Source organism: Marmota monax, unplaced genomic scaffold (assembly GCF_021218885.2).
Source record: "Marmota monax isolate L192 unplaced genomic scaffold, Marmota_monax_Labrador192_F-V1.1 WCK01_AAM20220418_F8-fsc00014, whole genome shotgun sequence".
Taxonomy (NCBI): Eukaryota; Metazoa; Chordata; class Mammalia; order Rodentia; family Sciuridae; genus Marmota; species Marmota monax.
The window spans coordinates 11461384-11479690 of record NW_026695222.1 but is presented as its reverse complement, the minus strand read 5'-3'; the positions used below and the strand labels follow the sequence as shown (position 1 = coordinate 11479690).

Here is an 18307-nt window from a genome sequence, read left to right as displayed (position 1 = left end):
GAATGACCACAGAGCTCCTGGTGCTTCTGCTTCTTAGCTGTAAATGGGGTGGCCAGAGTGTCTGCCCTGGGACACGGCCTCTGACTGCTCATGCATTACTCCCTATCTGTCCTCAAGGTTCCACCATGTTGCACAGATCTCTGGCCTGCTGGCTGTCTTGTGCCCTGCTTTGTGAAGCTCTCTGTTGCTTTTCCAGAGAGCATATAATGCTCTCCACCCTAGAGTGCTGCTCCCATCCCTACCCCAAGAATTCACAGTGAGATAACAGTTCCTAGCCTTGACCCCAGCTACAGAATCATCCTACCATTGAAAGGAACACCAGACCATGTGAATTGGCTATTGACCAGTGTACTGTGTGGGAATGTGATTTGAGGAAGGGCCTCTTATGGTGGGTGTGCAGAGAGGTATCAGGGGCATTAGATTGTGAATTTGATCATTTTATGTTATATGCATATATGAATATGCCACAGGGAAATCCATTATTTTGTAAAATTCATACGTGCTCCACCCTCCAAAAGAACAAAATAGTAAAAAAAAAAAAAAAAGGAACAAATCCGCCTGGCATTTTCCCAGAAACTTTTCTAGGCAGAGGAGGGGAGATTCCCCTTTTCAGAGCAATGATGAGGGAAGTTTCAAGCAATGTCAGCATCATAGCTGCTATAAAAATTCACTGTGGAGGGGATCCAAGATGGCGGGCCAAAAGGAGGCACATTCTGTGTCACTCTGTCACCTGGGACCCAAGTAGTGAGAGTACTGCTTCTCTGTGACTGATTTTTCTGCTCCTGTGCAGGAATAATGGCCACCATGTGCATGCAGGGCTCCAGATCTCAGTGTCAGAGTAGGTCTCCCAACTACTCACCTACACAGAACTACCAGGTGCCCAAGAGGAACCATCAGCATCAGCACCTGTGCAGAACTTATGGCCACCCACATGAGCAGAAATCCAGAATGCTGCTTCCATGCAGGACTCCTGCATGCTACCCATGTGTGGGAACTCTGGCCACCACTCCTGTGTGGACCTCCATCTACCAACGTGGGGCTCCCCTGGTAGCCTCCATCTTGGGACTCCACAGCAATGGAGATAGTCCCTGATGCACGGTAGTCTGCCTGCACCTGGGGACTTCATACAGGCTCCGAAGACAGCCAGTTTATCTATGAACACATCGTCCAATGACATTTTCCAGCTCCTCCCACCTGACCTGACACCCCATGCTGAAAGCACCCGCCTCCATCTTGGGTCACCTCATCACCCTCTGTAGTGGGGGCAAGTCCCAGTTTGGAACTCTGGCTGGCCAGGTGCTAGGCCCATGAGTTGGAAAGCAGCCTATGTGGCCTATGTGAGGGACTCTCAGGGTCCAGACACTGAACCCGGATACAGTGGTTAGCACACTACCTGCACTCAGCCCTATCACCATACCTGGCCTCCCTCAGGTGCACAGCATGTTTCTTTCCTTCTGCTTTTCTGCCATTGACCTTTTAGACCATTGGCCGCCACTCGTAAGCATGTCACTAGCTCATTGGGTTATTTGACCCTCAGATGAATCTGCCCAGTAACAGGCTTTGCATAAAAACTGGCCTATACAATAATAAAGTGGACTGGGTTCTCTGTAACTGACCCTTGGAGGTCTCTTTTCGACTCCATTGCCACACCTTCCTCAGCTGTTCCGTGGGCTTTGACTGGACCTAGTGAGCCCATAGCCAGGTACCCAGTATCCACCCTCTCCCCCAAGCATCTCTAGCCTGCACAGTGACTGCCCAACACAAAACAGCTCTTGTAACATGCCCAAAGTGCCCCACACAAGATCCCCAGAAAAAAATGTCCCTTATTATGAACTATAAAGGAGAGGGTGTGTGTGATAGAGTTTAGAGACTAACATAGAGACCAGGAACTGGGAGGCCTTCAAATGAGATAAGGAGATAAGACCAAGTGCTCACATCATATGAATGGGCCCAAAAAGAGATCCTTGAGGTGCACTCTCCCTTTGGGGACTGGCGGGTACCACACTCTACTTCCTGGTACCAACCCTCCCACGGTGGTTTCCTTCACTATCCTGAGGGTGGAGATACCAGCCAACAACAGACGACCCAACCTATTGGATGAGAAGGGAAGGAGGAAAGATCCTGATCTCCAACCAAAACATTCCTGGTTTCTTCCTTGGAGATAATTATTTTTTCCTTTTTCTTCTCCCTCTCTATTCTCCTGCCCTCACTTCCCCAACATACGTGAAACCAAGTATATTTTGCATGAATTAGGATTTTGAGGACTGGGATACTGAATAGTATATTTCAGTTGCGTTGTAGATATTTTTCCCCTCCAATTTTGACCATTTTAAATTTTTCTTGATACATATGTGTCTGTTTTATGTACTCTACATTCTTCCCACTTGTCTACGTAAAATTACTTCCTTTCTATTTTTCTGCTACTAACCTTCTTCTTTAGATTTCTCTTTCACACTTATTAAGATATAATAACTCTATATCCTCACCTCCTATCTCCTCAGCATATCATCCTACAACTCACCCCCAGTTCTTTGTCCACTGTCAGAAACTGTAAACCCCTTTTAAAAACCTACAGATTATGTTTTAGATAATAATTGAATTCAACATTTCTGTATATTATGACCAAAGTGTAAATGTCTTAATAGCAACTATTTGTTTTTAGGCTGTATATTGTTTATATTGGGATCTGTTAATATCACCTTTCGCCTCACAGGAGACATATTGGAACACTACAGGGGCACTATAAGCCTTAGGGTAAAAACAGTAACACCTTGGATCTGCAGAGCTAGAAGGGAAGACACATGAACAACATGAAAAGACAAGGGAAGAAAGAGCCCCAAACAAACCAAGATACCACATTATTAGAATCCATGGCCAGCACAGCAGAGGAAATTACAGAGAAGGAGTTCAGGATGTACACAATTAAAATGTTCTGTGAATTAAAGGATGATATAAAAAAGAAATTACAAGCAGTAAAAGATCATTTTGACAAAGATCAACATAAAAATACAAGAAGCAAAAGATTACTTCAATAGGGAGATAGAGGTTAACAAACAAACAAACAAACAAACAGAAATCCTTGAAATGAAAGAAACAATAAATCAAATTAAAAGTTCAATTGAAGAATCACCAACAGAGTAGAAGACAGAACCTCAGACAATGAAGACAAAATATATAATCTTGAAAAGAATGTAGACCACACAGTCAAAATGCTAAAAAAACACGAGCAGAGCATTCAAGAAATACTGGATAGCATAAAAGACCAAATTTTAAGAGTCATTGGAATAGAGGAAGGCATAGAATTCCAAACCAAAGAAATGAACAATCTATTCAATGCAATAGTATCAGAAAAATTTCCAATGTATGAATGAATTGGAAAATCAAATTCAAGATGCTTATAGAATATCATTTGTACAAAATCACAACAAATCCACACCAAGGCAAATTATTATAATAAAAATGCCTAACATATAGAATAAGAAGAATATTAAAAGCCACGAGAGAAAGGAATCATATTACATATGGGGAAACCAATTAGGTTGTGTGCAGATTTTTCAACCCAGACCCTAAAAGCTAGATGATCCTAGAACAACACATACCAAGCTCTGAAAGAAAATGGATGCCATCCAAGAATCTTGTATCCAGAAAAATCAAGATTTAGATTTTATGATAAAATAAAAATCTTCCATAATAAACAAAAGTTACAAGAATTTACAGCTAGAAAGTCTTTAGTATAAAAGATCCTCCGCAGAATATTCCATGAAGAGAAAATGAAAAACAACAATGAAAATCAGCAGAGGGAGGTATTACACTAAAGGAAAAGCCTATCAAAGGAGAAAATAAGTCAAATTAAATACCAAAAATAAACAAAAATGGCTGGGAATACAAATCAAGTTTCAATAATATCTCTGAATATTAATGGCCTCAACTCACCAATCCAAAGACATAGGCTTGCAGATTGGATACAAAAAAATGATACAACAATATGCTGCCATGAAGAGACTCATCTCATAGGAAAAGACATCCATAGACTGATGATGAAGGGTTGGGAAAAATCCTACCACTCACACGGACTCCGGAAGCAAGCAGGAGTTTCCATCCTCATTTCAAATAAAATAGATGGCAAACTAAAGTCAATCAAAAAGGATAAAGAAGGATATCTCATACTGCTCAAGGGAACCATACACCAACAACACTTAACAATAATAAATATATATTTCCCCAACAATTTAGCAGCTATGTTCATCAAAAAAACTCTTCTCAAGTTCAAGAGTCAAATAGACCACAACACAATAATTTTGGGTGATTTTAACTCACCTCTTTCACCACTTTATAGATCTTCCAAAAGAAAGCTGAATGAAGAAACTATAGAACTCAATAATACAATCAATAATTAGACAACATATATAGAATATTTCAATGAGAGAATACACTTTCTTTTCACAAGCATATGGATCTTTCTCTAAAATATATCATATGCTATGCCACAAAGAAAATCTTAGTAAAATATAAAAAAATAGAGATACTACCCTGCACTCTATCAGATCAATATGGGATAAAATTAGAAACCAATGATGAAATAATAAATAAAATCCACTCCAGCACCTGGATACTAAATAATATGCAACTGAATGAACAATGGGTTGCAGAAGACATCAAGGAGATTAAAAATTTTTAGAGGTGAATGAGAACACAGATACAACATATCAAAATCTCTGGGACACTATGAAAGGAGTTCTAAGAGGAAAGCTCATTGTATGGAGTTCATTCCTTAAAAGAAGAAAAAATCAACAAATAATTGACCTCACTTTACATCTCAAAGCCATAGAAAAAGAAGAACAAAGAAACACCAAAAACAGTAGAAGACAGGAAATAACTAAAATCAGAGCTTAAATCAATGAAATTAAAACAAAAGAAACAATTGAAAAATTAACAGAACAAAAAGTTGATTCTTTGAAAAAATAAGTAAAATTGACAAACCCTTAGACATGCTAACACAGAGAAGGAGAGAGAAAACTCAAATCACTAACATACATGATGAAAAAGGAAATATCACAAGAGTCACTACAGAAATACAGAAGATAATTAGAAATTATTTTGAAAACTTGTACTTCAATAAAATAGAAAATATTAAAGGCATTGACAAATTTCTAGAGTCATATAATTTGCTCAAATTGAATCAGGATGATATACACAATTTAAACAGATGAATTCCCAATGATGAAATAAATCATGCCATCAAAATCTACCAACCACGAAAAGCCGAGGACCAATAGACACACAGCCAAGTTCCACAAGAACTTTAAAGAGAACTAATACCAATACTCTTCAGTTTATTTTAGGAAATAAAAATGTGGGAGAACTTCCAAACTCATTCTATGAGGCCAATATCACCCTGATTCCAAAACCAGGCAAAGGCTCAGCAAAAACAAAACAAAACAAAACAAAACTTTAGATCAATATTTCTAATAAACAGATGCAAAAATTCTAAATAAAATTCTGGCAAATCAAATATAAAAACATATCAAAAAGATCATGCACCATGATCAAGTGGGTTTCATCTCAGGCATGCAAGGTTGGTTCAACATATGTAATTCATCATATCAATAGACTTAAAGATAAGAATCATATAATCATCTCAATAAATGCAGAAGAAGCATTTCACAGAATACAGCACCCCATTATGTTCAAAACACTAGAAAAATTAGGGATAACAGGAACATATCTCAACATCATAAAGGCTATCTATGCTAAGCCCCAGGCCAACTTCCTTCTAAATGGAGAAAAATTGAAGGCATTCCCTTTAAAAACTGGAACAAGACAGGGATGCCCTCTTCCATCACTTCTATTTAACATAGTTCTTGAAATACTGGTCAGAGAAATTAAACCTATGAAAGAAATTAAAGGGATACACATAGGAAAAGAAGAACTCAAATTGGCACTATTTGCCGATGACATGATTCTATACCTAGAAGACCCTAAATATTCCACCAGAAAATTTCTAGAACTAGTCAATGGATTCATTAAAGTAGTAGGATATAAAATCAATACCCATAAATCAAAGGCATTTCTGTACGTCAGTGACAAATCCTCAGAAAGGGAAACGAGGAAAACTACCCCATTTATAATAGCCTCAAAAAAATACTTGGGAATCAACTTAATGAAATAAGTGAAAGACCTCTACAAGCATAAAACTACAGAATGCTAAAGAAAGAAGTCAAAGAATACCTTAGAAGATGGGATGATCTACCTTGCTCTTGGATAGATAGAATTAATATTAACAAAATGACCATACTTCCAAAAGCACTATACAAATTTAATGCAATTCCCACCCAAATCCCAGTGACATTCCTCATAGAAATAGAAAAAGCAGTCATGAAATTCACCTGGAAAAATAAGAGACCCAGAATAGCTAAAGCAATCCTTAGCAGGAAGAGTGAAGTAGGTGGCCTCACTATCCCAGACCTTAAACTATACTACAGAGCAATAGTAACAAAAACAGCAATGGTATTGGCACCAAAATAGACTGGTAGAAGAAGTCTACCAGTACAGAATAGAGGACACAGAGACTAGCCCACACGGTTACAGTTATCTTATATTAGACAACGATGCCAAAAACATACATTGGAGAAAAGATAACTTCTTCAGTAAATGGTGCTGGAAAACTGGAAATCCATATGCAACAAAATGAAATTAAGCCCCTATCTCTCACCATGCACAGACTCAACTCAAAGTGGATTAAGGATCTAGGAATTAAAGAAGAGACCCTGTGACTTATAGAAGAAAAAGTAGGCACAAATCTCCATCATCTTAGATCAGGCCCTGACTTTCTTAATAATGAAGATGGAAAAATATACCCTGTTCATGGATAGGCAGAACTAACATCATCAAAATGGCGATATTACCAAAAGTTCTCTATAGGTTTAATGCAATGCCAATCAAAATCCCAACGGCATTTCTTGTAGAAATGGATAAAGCAATCATGAAATTCATATGGAAAAATAAAAGACCCAGCATAGCAAAAGCAATGCTAAGCAGGAAGTGCGAATCAGGCGGTATAGCGATACCAGACTTAAAATTATATTACAGAGCAATAGTAACAAAAACAGCATGGTACTGGTACCAAAACAGGAGGGTGGACCAATGGTACAGAATAGAGGACACAGAGACTAATCCACAAAGCTACAACTATCTTATATTTGATAAAGGAGCTAAAAGCATGCAATGGAGGGAGGATAGCATCTTCAACAAATGGTGCTGGGAAAACTGGAAATCCATATGCAATAAAATGAAACTGAATCCCCTCCTCTCGCCATGCACAAAAGTTAACTCAAAGTGGATCAAGGAGCTAGATATCAAATCAGAGACTCTGCGTCTGATAGAAGAAAAAGTTGGCTCCGATCTACATATTGTAGGGTCGGGCTCCAAATTCCTTAATAGGACACCCATAGCACAAAAGTTGATAACAAAAATCAACAAATGGGACTTACTTAAACTGAAAAGTTTTCTCTCAGCAAGAGAAACAATAAAAGAGGTAAATAGGGAGCCTACATCATGGGAACAAATTTTTACTCCTCACACTTCAGATAGAGCCCTAATATCCAGAGTATACAAAGAACTCAAAAAATTAAACAATAAGAAAACAAATAACCCAATCAACAAATGGGCCAAAGACCTGAACAGACACTTCTCAGAGGAGGACATACAATCAATCAACAAGTACATGAAAAAATGCTCACCATCTCTAGCAGTCAGAGAAATGCAAATCAAAACCACCCTAAGATACCATCTCACTCCAGTAAGATTGGCAGCCATTATGAAGTCAAACAACAACAAGTGCTGGAGAGGATGTGGGGAAAAGGGTACTCTTGTACATTGCTGGTGGGACTGCAAACTGGTGCGGCCAATCTGGAAAGCAGTATGGAGATTCCTGGGAAAGCTAGGAATGGAACCACCATTTGACCCAGCTATTGCCCTTCTTGGACTTTTCCCTGAAGACCTTAAAAGAGCGTACTACAGGGATACTGCTACATCGATGTTCATAGCAGCACAATTCACAATTGCTAGACTGTGGAACCAACCCAGATGCCCTTCAATAGATGAATGGATAAAAAAAATGTGGCATTTATACACCATGGAGTATTACGCAGCACTAAAAAATGACAAAATCATAGAATTTGCAGGGAAATGGATGGCACTAGAGCAGATTATGCTTAGTGAAGCTAGCCAATCCCTAAAAAACAAATACCAAATGTCTTCTTTGATATAATGAGAGCAACTAAGAACAGAGCAGGGAGGAAGAGCAGGAAGAAAAGATTAACATTAAACAGATACATGAGGTGGGATGGAAAGGGAGAGAAAAGGGAAATTGCATGGTAATGGAGGGAGACCCTCATCGTTATACAAAATTACATATAAGAGGTTGTGAGGGGAATGGGAAAATAAACAAGGAGAGATATGAATTACAGTGGATGGGGTAGAGAGAGAAGATGGGAGGGGAGGGAGGGGGGATGGTAGAGAATAGGAAAGGTAGCAGAATACAACAGTTACTAATAGGGCATTATGTAAAAATGTGGATGTGTAACCGATGTGATTCTGCAATCTGTATTTGGGGTAAAATTGGGAGTTCATAACCAACTTGAATCTAATGTATGAAATATGATATGTCAAGAGCATTATAACGTTTTGAACAACCAATAAAAAAAAATAATACTCCCATAGTGCAAAAATTAAAATTAAGATTCATCAAATGGAATGGATTCAAACTAAAAAGCTTCTCAGCAAAAGAAACAATCAATGAGGTTAATAGAGAGCCTATATCTTGGGAACAAATTTTTACCACTTGTACATCAGATAGAGCACTAATCTCTAGCATATATAAAGAAGTCAAAATTCTTAACACCAAAAAACCCCACAAATAATCCAAACAATAAATGGACCAAGGAACTGAACAGACACTTCTCACAAGATGATATACAATCAATCAACAAATATATGAAAAAATGTTCAACATCTATAGCAATTACAGCAATGCAAATCAAAACTACTCTAAGATTTCATCTCACTGCAGTCAGAATGTCAGCTATTAAGAATACCAACAACAATAAGTTTTGGTGAGGATATGGGGGAAAAGGCACACTCATACATTGCTGGTGGGACTGCAAATTGGTGCAGCCAATATGGAAAGCAGTATGGAGATTCCTTGGAAAACTGGGAATGAAATCACCATTTGACCCAGCTATCCCACTCCTTGGTCTATACCCAAAGGACTTAAAAACAGCATACTACAGGGACACAGCCACATCAATGATTATAGCAGCACAATTCACAGTAGCTAAACCGTGGAACCAATATTGGTGCCCTTCAGAAGATGAATGAATGAAGAAAATGTGGTGTATATTCACAATGGAATATTATTCAGCATTAAAAGACATAAAATTATTGGATTTGCAAGTAAATGGATGGAGATGGAGAATATAATGCTAAGTGAAGTTGGCCAATAACAAAAACAACAACAAAAAAACAAATGCCAAATGTTTTCTCTCATATAAGGAGGCTGATTCACAGGGGTTAGGAAGGGGAGCATGGGAGGATTAGACAAACTCTAGATAGGGAAAGGGTTGTGCATGGAAGGAAAAGGACATGGGGGTAGAAAAGATGGCAGAATGAGATGGACAACATTACCCTAAGTTCATGTATGAAGATATGAATGGTGTGAATATACTTTATATACAACCAGAAAAAAAGTGGAAAAAAAAGATTCACTATCAACATAAGCTTGGAGCCCAGTTAGGGAGCAGTCTGGAGTCTCCAAAGTAGCTATGCATTAGAGAAGGATCTCACAGTATATCCCAGCAACCCCAGAGCCCAGGCTACTCTAGCTTAATGCTGTCTTAAGAAGTGAGATGTTGTATGAATTGTACTGCTTGAGGGAATAAAACAATTATATATTCTCTACTCTGGTACCCCACAGTTGATGAAATGAGAATGGAATAAAATAAGAAATCAATGATAAAAAATAGAAACTACTCTAACACATGGAGAAAAACAATACACATTTGAGTGACCAATGGATAGTAGAAGAAATCAGAGATGAAATAAAAAAAATATTTAGAGGTAAACAAGAAGAGTAAGACAACATGTCAAAACTCTGGGACACTGTGAAGGCAGTGCTAAGAGGAAAGTTCATTGCATTGAGCTCATTCATTAAAAGAACAGAAGTCACAAAATAAATAACTTAGTATTGTATCTGAAGACCTAGAAAAACAAGAAAAAAATCAACACCAAACACAGAAAAATACAGGAAATAATTAAGAGATGACGTCAATAAAATTGAAACAAAAACAATTTTAAACATTGAAAAAGAAAAGTTTGGTTTTTGGAAAAAGAAATAAAAGCTATAAATGCTTAGCCAAGCTAACACAGAGAAAGAGAAAGAAAACTCAAATTATAAAAAATTGTAATAAAAAGGAAATATTACCATGTACACTACTGAAATGCTGAAGATAATCAGAAACTATTTTGAAAATATAAACTCTTATAAAAAATCTTGAAGATATTGACAAATTTTGAGACATATATGACCTACCCAAATTGAATCAGAAAGACATAGAAATAAAGATGTCATCAAAAGCTGACCAATAAAGAAAAGCCCAAGACCAGATAGATTCTCAGCCTAGCTTGAACAGATCTTCAAAGAAGAAATAACATCAATGCTCCTCAAATTATTCTATGAAATAGAAAAGGAGGGAACCCTTCCAAACTCATTATATGAGGCTGGTATCATCTTAATACCAAAAACCAGACAAAGCCACATCTAGGAAAGAAAATTTCAGATCAATATCCCTGGTGAATATAGATACAAAAATTCTTAATAAAAACATAACATAAAACATATTAAAAAGATAATGTACCATGATCAAGTGAGGTTCATCCCAGGAATGCAAGGTCGGTTCAACATATGGAAATCAATAAATGTGATTCATCATGTCAATAGACCTAAATATAAGATTATTTATTATCTCAATAGATACAGAAAACATATTTGACAAAATTCAGAATCAATTCATATTAAAAACACTAGGAAAACTATCGATAATGGGAACATTCCTCCACATTGTCAAAGCTGTATATGCAAAACACAAGGCCAACACCATTCTGTATAATAAAAAACTGAGAGCATTCCCTCTATAAACTGGAACAAGACAGGGATGCCCTCTCAATACTTTTATTCAACATCATCCTGGAAACTCTAGCCAGAGCAATTAGACAGAAGAAAGGAATTAGAAAGATATGCATAGAAAAAGAAGAACTGAAACCATCTCTGTTTGCCACTGACATGATTCTATACATAGAAGATTCAAAAAATCTCACCAGAAAACATTTCTCAGAAATGAATTCAGACAGCAGAAGAATATAAAATTAACACTCATAAATAAATTACATTCCTATATATCGGTGATGAATTAACTGAAATAGAAATTAAGAAAATCATCCCATTCAGAATGGCATTAAAAATACTTGGGAATCAATCTAAAAAAGAGGTGAAAGACCTCTACAATGAACAGCGCAAAACACTAAAGAAAGAAATAGAATAAGACCTTAGAATGTGGAAAAATCTCCTCTGTTCTTTGATAGGCAGAGTTAATATTGTCAAATGGCTATGCCACCAAAAGCACTATGCCTATTTAGTGCAATACATATTATAATTCCAATAATATTCTTCATAGAAGTAGAAAAAGCAACTGTGAAATTCATTTGAAAAAAAGAGTCCCAGAATAGCAAAATAATTCTCAGCAAGAAAAGTGAAGCAGGAGGCATCACAAGAGCAGATCTTAAATTATACTACAGAGCCATAGTGACAAAAACAGCATGGTTTCAGCACCGAAACAGACATGAAGACCAATGGTAGAGAATAGAAGACAAACAGATGCACCCACATACAAAGTTCTCTCATATTAGACAAGGTACCATAAACCTACACTGGAGAAAAGATAGCCTCTTCCCAAATGGTACTGGCAAAACTGGACAGCTGCATGTAGCAAAATTAAACCTCTATCTCTAACCCTGCACAAAACTCAACTCAATGGACATAATGGAAATCTGTGGACTGTAGGAATGGCAAAGCCACCTGGATCAAGGGCCTAGGCATTACACTAGAGACCTTGTGCCTGCTAGAAGAAAAAGTAGGCCCAACTCTCCATCATATAAGCTTAGGAACCAAATTCCTCAACAAGACTCCTAAAGTCAAGAAGTAAAATTAAGAATCAATAAAAGGGATGATATGAAACTAAAAAGCTTGTTCACAGCAAGGGGAACATGAAGAAGGTAAACAGAGATCCCACAGAATGGGAGAAAATTTTTGCCACTAGCACCTTAGATACAGCATTGATCTCCAGGATATATAAAGAATTCAAAAACTTAACACGAAAAACAAACAAACTAACAAACAGACAAATAAATGGGAAAGGAACTGAACCATTGCTTCATAGAAATGTTGAACATCTCCAGCAATTATAGAAACGTAAATTAGTACTACAGTGAGATTCCATCTCACTCCTGTCAGAATGGCAATTATCAATAACTCAAGTCACAATAAAATGTTGGCAAGGATGTGGGGAAAAGGTTCACTCAAACATTAATGATGGGGCTGCAAATTGGTACAGTAAATGAACAACCAGTGTAATCCCACAGCTTGTACAACCACAAGAATGGGAAGTTATACTCCATGCATGTATAATATGACAAAATACATTCTACTGTCATGTATAACTATAAATAAAAAATTAAAAAAGACGAACACACACCCCTGTTATTCCATTTAAGCAGCAGACAGAAATACCCCTTGGAGGCACTGGACCACTCACCAGGATCATAAACTACCCCATGGCTTTGGAAAATTCTTCCCCTCACGGACTTGTCTACATATCATGAAAACAACAGATGTCTGCTGACCCCTTGGCTCTCTAGGGCTTAGATGCTCCATAAACACTGATCACCTCAACTGCTCCCACAGCTACGAAAGCATCATCAGGACAAGATAAAGCAAAACCTAGACCATCTGGCCTTTCCCACTGGCAGGATGGGGTGACTTCCCTAAGCTTAGACCCTTACACAAAGCCTGGGTATCTCAGGGGTCACCTTCCACCAGGCCCCTTGGCTAGCTGGAGCCCTAAGAATTAACCTAATGGACGTAATGGAAATCCGTGGACTGTGGAATGGCACAGCCACCTGTCATACACCCTGGAACTCAGTGGGATGTGGCTGCCTTCCACTCCTTAACCAGAGCCCCCCTCTAAAGCATGGGAACAAGGACAACACACCTTGCAAAGCCCAGGCAGCCTCCTGAGCTCAGGGCAACTCAACTCTCTGCTCCACACCTGGAAGTGGCTCCCATTTTAATCACAGTGAGAGGAACTCCCTTGAACACAGCAGGGGCATCTGCTCTCACAGCCTGTGCACATGGGGTTTCTCTATCAGGAAGCCCTTCTGCTAGAAAACCTCAGGGCCACTCCTGCACCTCCTCTTAATCTCTGCTCAAATTCCCCTTCTCAGTGATGCCTGTCCAGATGACCCCATTTGCAGTTCCTCTCTCCCACTCGTTCTCCAATTCCCTTATCCCGCTGATAGTTTTCAAGTCGCATTGATCACTGTTCAATATGTGATACGATTTACCTCTTTGTTATGTGTTGATCACCACCATTGTCCCTAGAGGTACCTTAGCTACACAGGGCAAATCCTTTGCCTCTTCTATGCTCAATGCACTGCAAGTTTCTGTAACAGTTCCTGCACACAGTAGGTGTACAATGAGTGTGTACTTAGTGTGTGAATTGCTCAGTGCCACAACCCTTCATTGCAGAAGATGATTTTCAGTGGATACATTTTGTAGAAATGGCCACAAGTTGAGTTTCCCACACAGAATACTTAGCAAAACAAGAAATATTTCCAGATATAGGCAGGAAGTAGAGCCCAGGAGAAGAAAACCACAAACCCTTTTCCCCCACCATTCTCTACACCCATTGGCAGAAGCTGAACAAAGTGTGTAAATCAGTCTACATATGCATCATTTACTAATTTCCTATACAAATTAAAACCAGGCACCCTTCTTATTGCCTTGAAAAAAAGAAAGTAAAGAAATAAGATCCAAATCCTCTTGGGGTCTCTAGACCACCCATGATGAGCATGAGATGCCCCAGGTCTTTGGAAGCAGACATCTGACCCCATGATGTCGTGCTACACACCAGTAAAACAATGTCTGGCCACATGTAGGGTCAGGGCCACAGAGTTTGAGAAGATGGTGGTTGAACCACGAGCTCCAGATCAGAGCATCTGCACCCAAACCCCAGCCCTAGCACTGCCCCTGAATGACCACAGAGCTCCTGGTGCTTCTGCTTGTTAGCTGTAAGGTGGGTGACCAGAGTGTCTGCTATGGGTATCATGGTCATGTGACAAGCTGTACAGCATTTCAGAGAGTCTGGCCCATGGTGAGATTTCAAAAAAATTGAAAGTCATTACTCAGTAGGTTTCCTGAGGCTCAGGACCTTCCAGTGGCCCCCTATGATGTAGATAAGGGTAAGGACATCGTCACAGCCTGTGTCAATCAACTTTCCATTACTATAAGTAATACCTGAGACAAATCCACTTATGAAGAGAAAAGTAGGATGAGCTCACAGTTTTAGAGGTTTCAGTCCAGCATTGATTGTCCCCATGGCTATTGGGCCTGTGGGAGGCAGGAAATCAATGGAGAGGAAGGTATGATGGGACAAAGCCATGTACCTCAAGGTCAGACTATGAGAGAGAGGGGGGTGGGGAGATCGCTTACTCCATGGCCTTGAGGAGATTACCTCACCTTGGCTATCTCAGAAGTTATCAGGATTTACACATTGATCCTCTGGAGAGATGTTCTGTGAGCTGAAGTATTATAATATGCAAGTCATTCTTGTCACTGCTATTTAAAGCATCAGCTAATGTGATGTCTCTGACCCCAGCTGCAGGGGAGGCATCACAGTGACATTTTCAGGACCCTTGGTCTGGGCTCCAGATAACGCCCTGTCCCAGCCTCCATGGCAGAGCCTATGTTTGTCCTGAGTCCCTGGGAGTCCAAGGGCAGAGCTGACCCAGGGGCCAGGACACAGGAATCACCCCAGACAGTGCTCACTCACCTATGAGTCCCAGCAGAAGGGTCAGCAGCAGGACAGGACAGGGACGCTGGGGCCCGGAGGCAGTTGCAGACATGGTGGAGCCCTGAGGAGCCTGCTCTGTCCCAGTGTTTGTGCTGGGGAGATCCCTGACTCTGCTCTCTGGAGAGAACTGACACTCTGCCTCCCTTATTACAAGAGGAAGTGACTGTGACAGAGTGACAAGCAATTTCCTCCAAAATTATGATGTAGAAACCAGGAGCACAGACAGCAAAGGGTAAGGGTCTCTCATGCTTCATTTTTGGAAGGAATTGGAACATATCTCACAGGATAAAGTCCTCCTTCCCTGTGCCTGTGCCTAGGCCCCTCGTGGTTTCCTGGGTCTTAGTGACAATCTATTTGGGAGTCACAGGGCAGGCAGGATTGCCACAGACTCCTGACTCTGAGACCCTGGTGTGGCTGGCTGGTGGCCTCACTCTGCAGCAGCTACACACAGAGCTACTCAGCTGGAGGTAGGAGGGGTCCTGGGGCCTGCTCAGTGTTGGGGAGGAACTGGTCACCTCCCGCCATGGCCAAGCATTGCAAAGCTTTGTTTTTTCTGTAAAGTATCATAGTTCCCATAACAGTTGGGTTCATCCTGACAAAACCATACGTGCATGGAATTAGGGATCAATTCTGGGTCTCCCTTTTGCTCTCCCGTGCTCACCCCACACCCTCCTCCTTCCTAATTTCTACTAGACTTCCTTTTGCTCATGTCTTCATTTATTTTTGTTTGGTTCTTTTGATTTATCCCTAAATGTGAAATTCCCTGTGGTTTTATTTATATTACACTTAACATAATTTAAAAATAATTCCTTCTGCATTTCCTCCCTTTTCCATCCCTCCCCTTTGACTCTTGCTCTCCTTCTGTTCTACTGACCTTTCCCACATCTGTGTGACATCCTGTCCCTCTCTCCTTCTTTCCTTTATTACACTCTAGTGTGCAGAGCTGAGAGAAAACATTAGACCTTTGACTTTCTGAGTGTGACTTCTTTACTTAGCATGATGTTCTCCATGTCCATCAACTTACTGTCAAGTGCCATGATGTCATTCTTCTTTGTGGCTGAGGAGAATAGGAAGTGACCGTGATGGAGTGAGAAGCAATTTCCTCCAAATTGTGAAGCAGACACCAGAGAGCACATTTCCAAAAAAAAAGCATATTTTTAAAATCTATTTATCTATTGAGAGGCACCTGGTTGATTCCATGATTTAGCTATTGTGAACTGTGCTGCTATAAACCTTTATCTGGCTGTATCCCTGTAGGATGCTAATTTTAGATGTTTTGGAAAAATACAAGGAGTGGCACAGCTGGGTCATGTGGTGGTTCTATGCCTAGTTATTTGAGGATTCTCCTTTCTACTTTTCTGAGTGGTGGCCTTCATTTGCTGGTCCACCAACAATGTACATTTCAGTGAACATTTAACCTGCATCCTCGCCAACACTTGTTTTGATTTATAATCTTGGCATTTTTCTGACTGCAGTGAGATGAAACCATATTGAAGTTTAGATTTGCATTTCCTCATGACAAGGAATGTTGAACATTTTTTCATGTACATATTGGATTTTTGTGTTTTTTCTTTTGAGAAGTTTCTGTTTAGTTTTTTGGCCCATTTGTTTTTTGGGTTATTGTTATTATTACGATTTTGGTTGAATATATTGGAGTTCTTCACATACTCTGAGTACTAGTCCCCTGTTGGGGAGTGGCTGGCAAAGCTCCTCTGCATTTCTGTAGGCTCTTTCTTCATTCCCTTCATCATTTCCTTTACTGTACACAAGATGTTAACTGATGGCATCCCACTTATTGACTCTTGATTTTCTTTTTGCACTTTGGGGCTTTCAGTAAAGAAGTTGTGGCCAGCACTACAATGATGGCCCTATGTTTTCTTTAAGCATTGGCAAGGTTTCTGGACTAATTCCCAAGTCTTTGATCCGTTATGATATGACTTTTGTGCAGGGTGAGAGACACAGACCTATTTTCCTTTTCTACATATATCTAGCATCCAGTTTTCCCAGTACCATTTGTTAAAGAGTCTTTTTTACAAAGTGTATTTTTAGCACTCTTGTCAAATATCCCTAGACAGCTGTGAGTGTGTGAGTTTGTCTCCGTGCCTTAATATCCCTTTACATTGGTCTTCATGTCTATTTGTAGCCAATGCCAGGCTGGTTTTGTTACTATAGTTCTGTCTTATAATTTCAGGTCAGGTATTCTGATGCCCCCTGCATCATTTTTCTTTCTCTGTGCCTCTTTTTGATCCAAACGAATTGAAGAATTTTTTTCTAATTTTGGGAGGAATGTTATAGTCCTTTGGATGGGATTGCATTGAATCTTGGTAGTATGGCCACTGCTCTTGGTAGTATGGCCATTTTGAGAGATTAGTTCTGCCTGTGAAAAAACATGGGCATCTTCTACACTTTTCTTCCATGTCATTCTTCAGTGTTCTTCAATATTCATGTAGAGCTCTTTTAATCCTTGAGTAGATGAGTTACCGTGACCTTCAATTTTTTTGTGTGTTTGTGTGAATGGGATAACTTTGATGATATCTCCCTTGGCTGAATCACTGTTAGAGGACAGGAAAGCAATTGATTTATGGGGGTAAATCTTGTGTCCTTTTCCTTTGCTGAATTGATTTATATCTCTGGAAATCATCTGACGAAGTATTTGGGCATCCTGTAGTGACAGCATCATGTCATTTCCAAGCAGATGGCTTGTTCTCTTCCTATTTGTATCCCTTAATTCCCATCTCTTGCCTGATTGCTCTGTCTTGTGTTTCAAGACCTATATTGCACAGGAGTGGGGACAGTGGACAACCTTGACTTGTTCTTTATATTAGTGAAAATGCATTTAAATTTTCTCCATTTGGTGTGATGCTTGATGACGTTTCTGGTTCACAGCTTTTATAATGCTGAGGTAAGATTCTTCCTTCCTAACCTTCTTCAGCATTTTAATCATGAATTGACATTCAAAAGATCTTTTCTTTACCTATTGAGATGGTCCTGTGATTCCTGTCCATAATTCTGTCTAAGTGGTGAACAACATTTATTGATTTGTGACTGTTTAACCAACCTAGCTTCCCTGGGATGAAGCCCATTGATCATGCTGTGTTAGCCTCTTGCTGTGTTTTTCATTCAGG

The 18307-nt window shown here is 39.4% G+C and overlaps 1 protein-coding gene across 2 annotated transcripts in view; it reads right to left on the bottom strand.

Moving 5' to 3' along the window:
- LOC124085372 (signal-regulatory protein beta-1-like) overlaps positions 1-15300 on the bottom strand; it is a 43087-nt gene extending 27787 nt beyond the window's left edge. For both annotated transcript variants that reach the window (XM_058575480.1, XM_058575479.1), the window contains exon 1: positions 15162-15300. In XM_058575480.1, the coding sequence (XP_058431463.1) occupies positions 15162-15234 (73 nt within the window). In that variant the 5' untranslated portion in view covers positions 15235-15300. The remainder of the gene's footprint in view (positions 1-15161) is intronic.
- Between the last annotated feature and the right edge of the window lie 3007 nt (positions 15301-18307).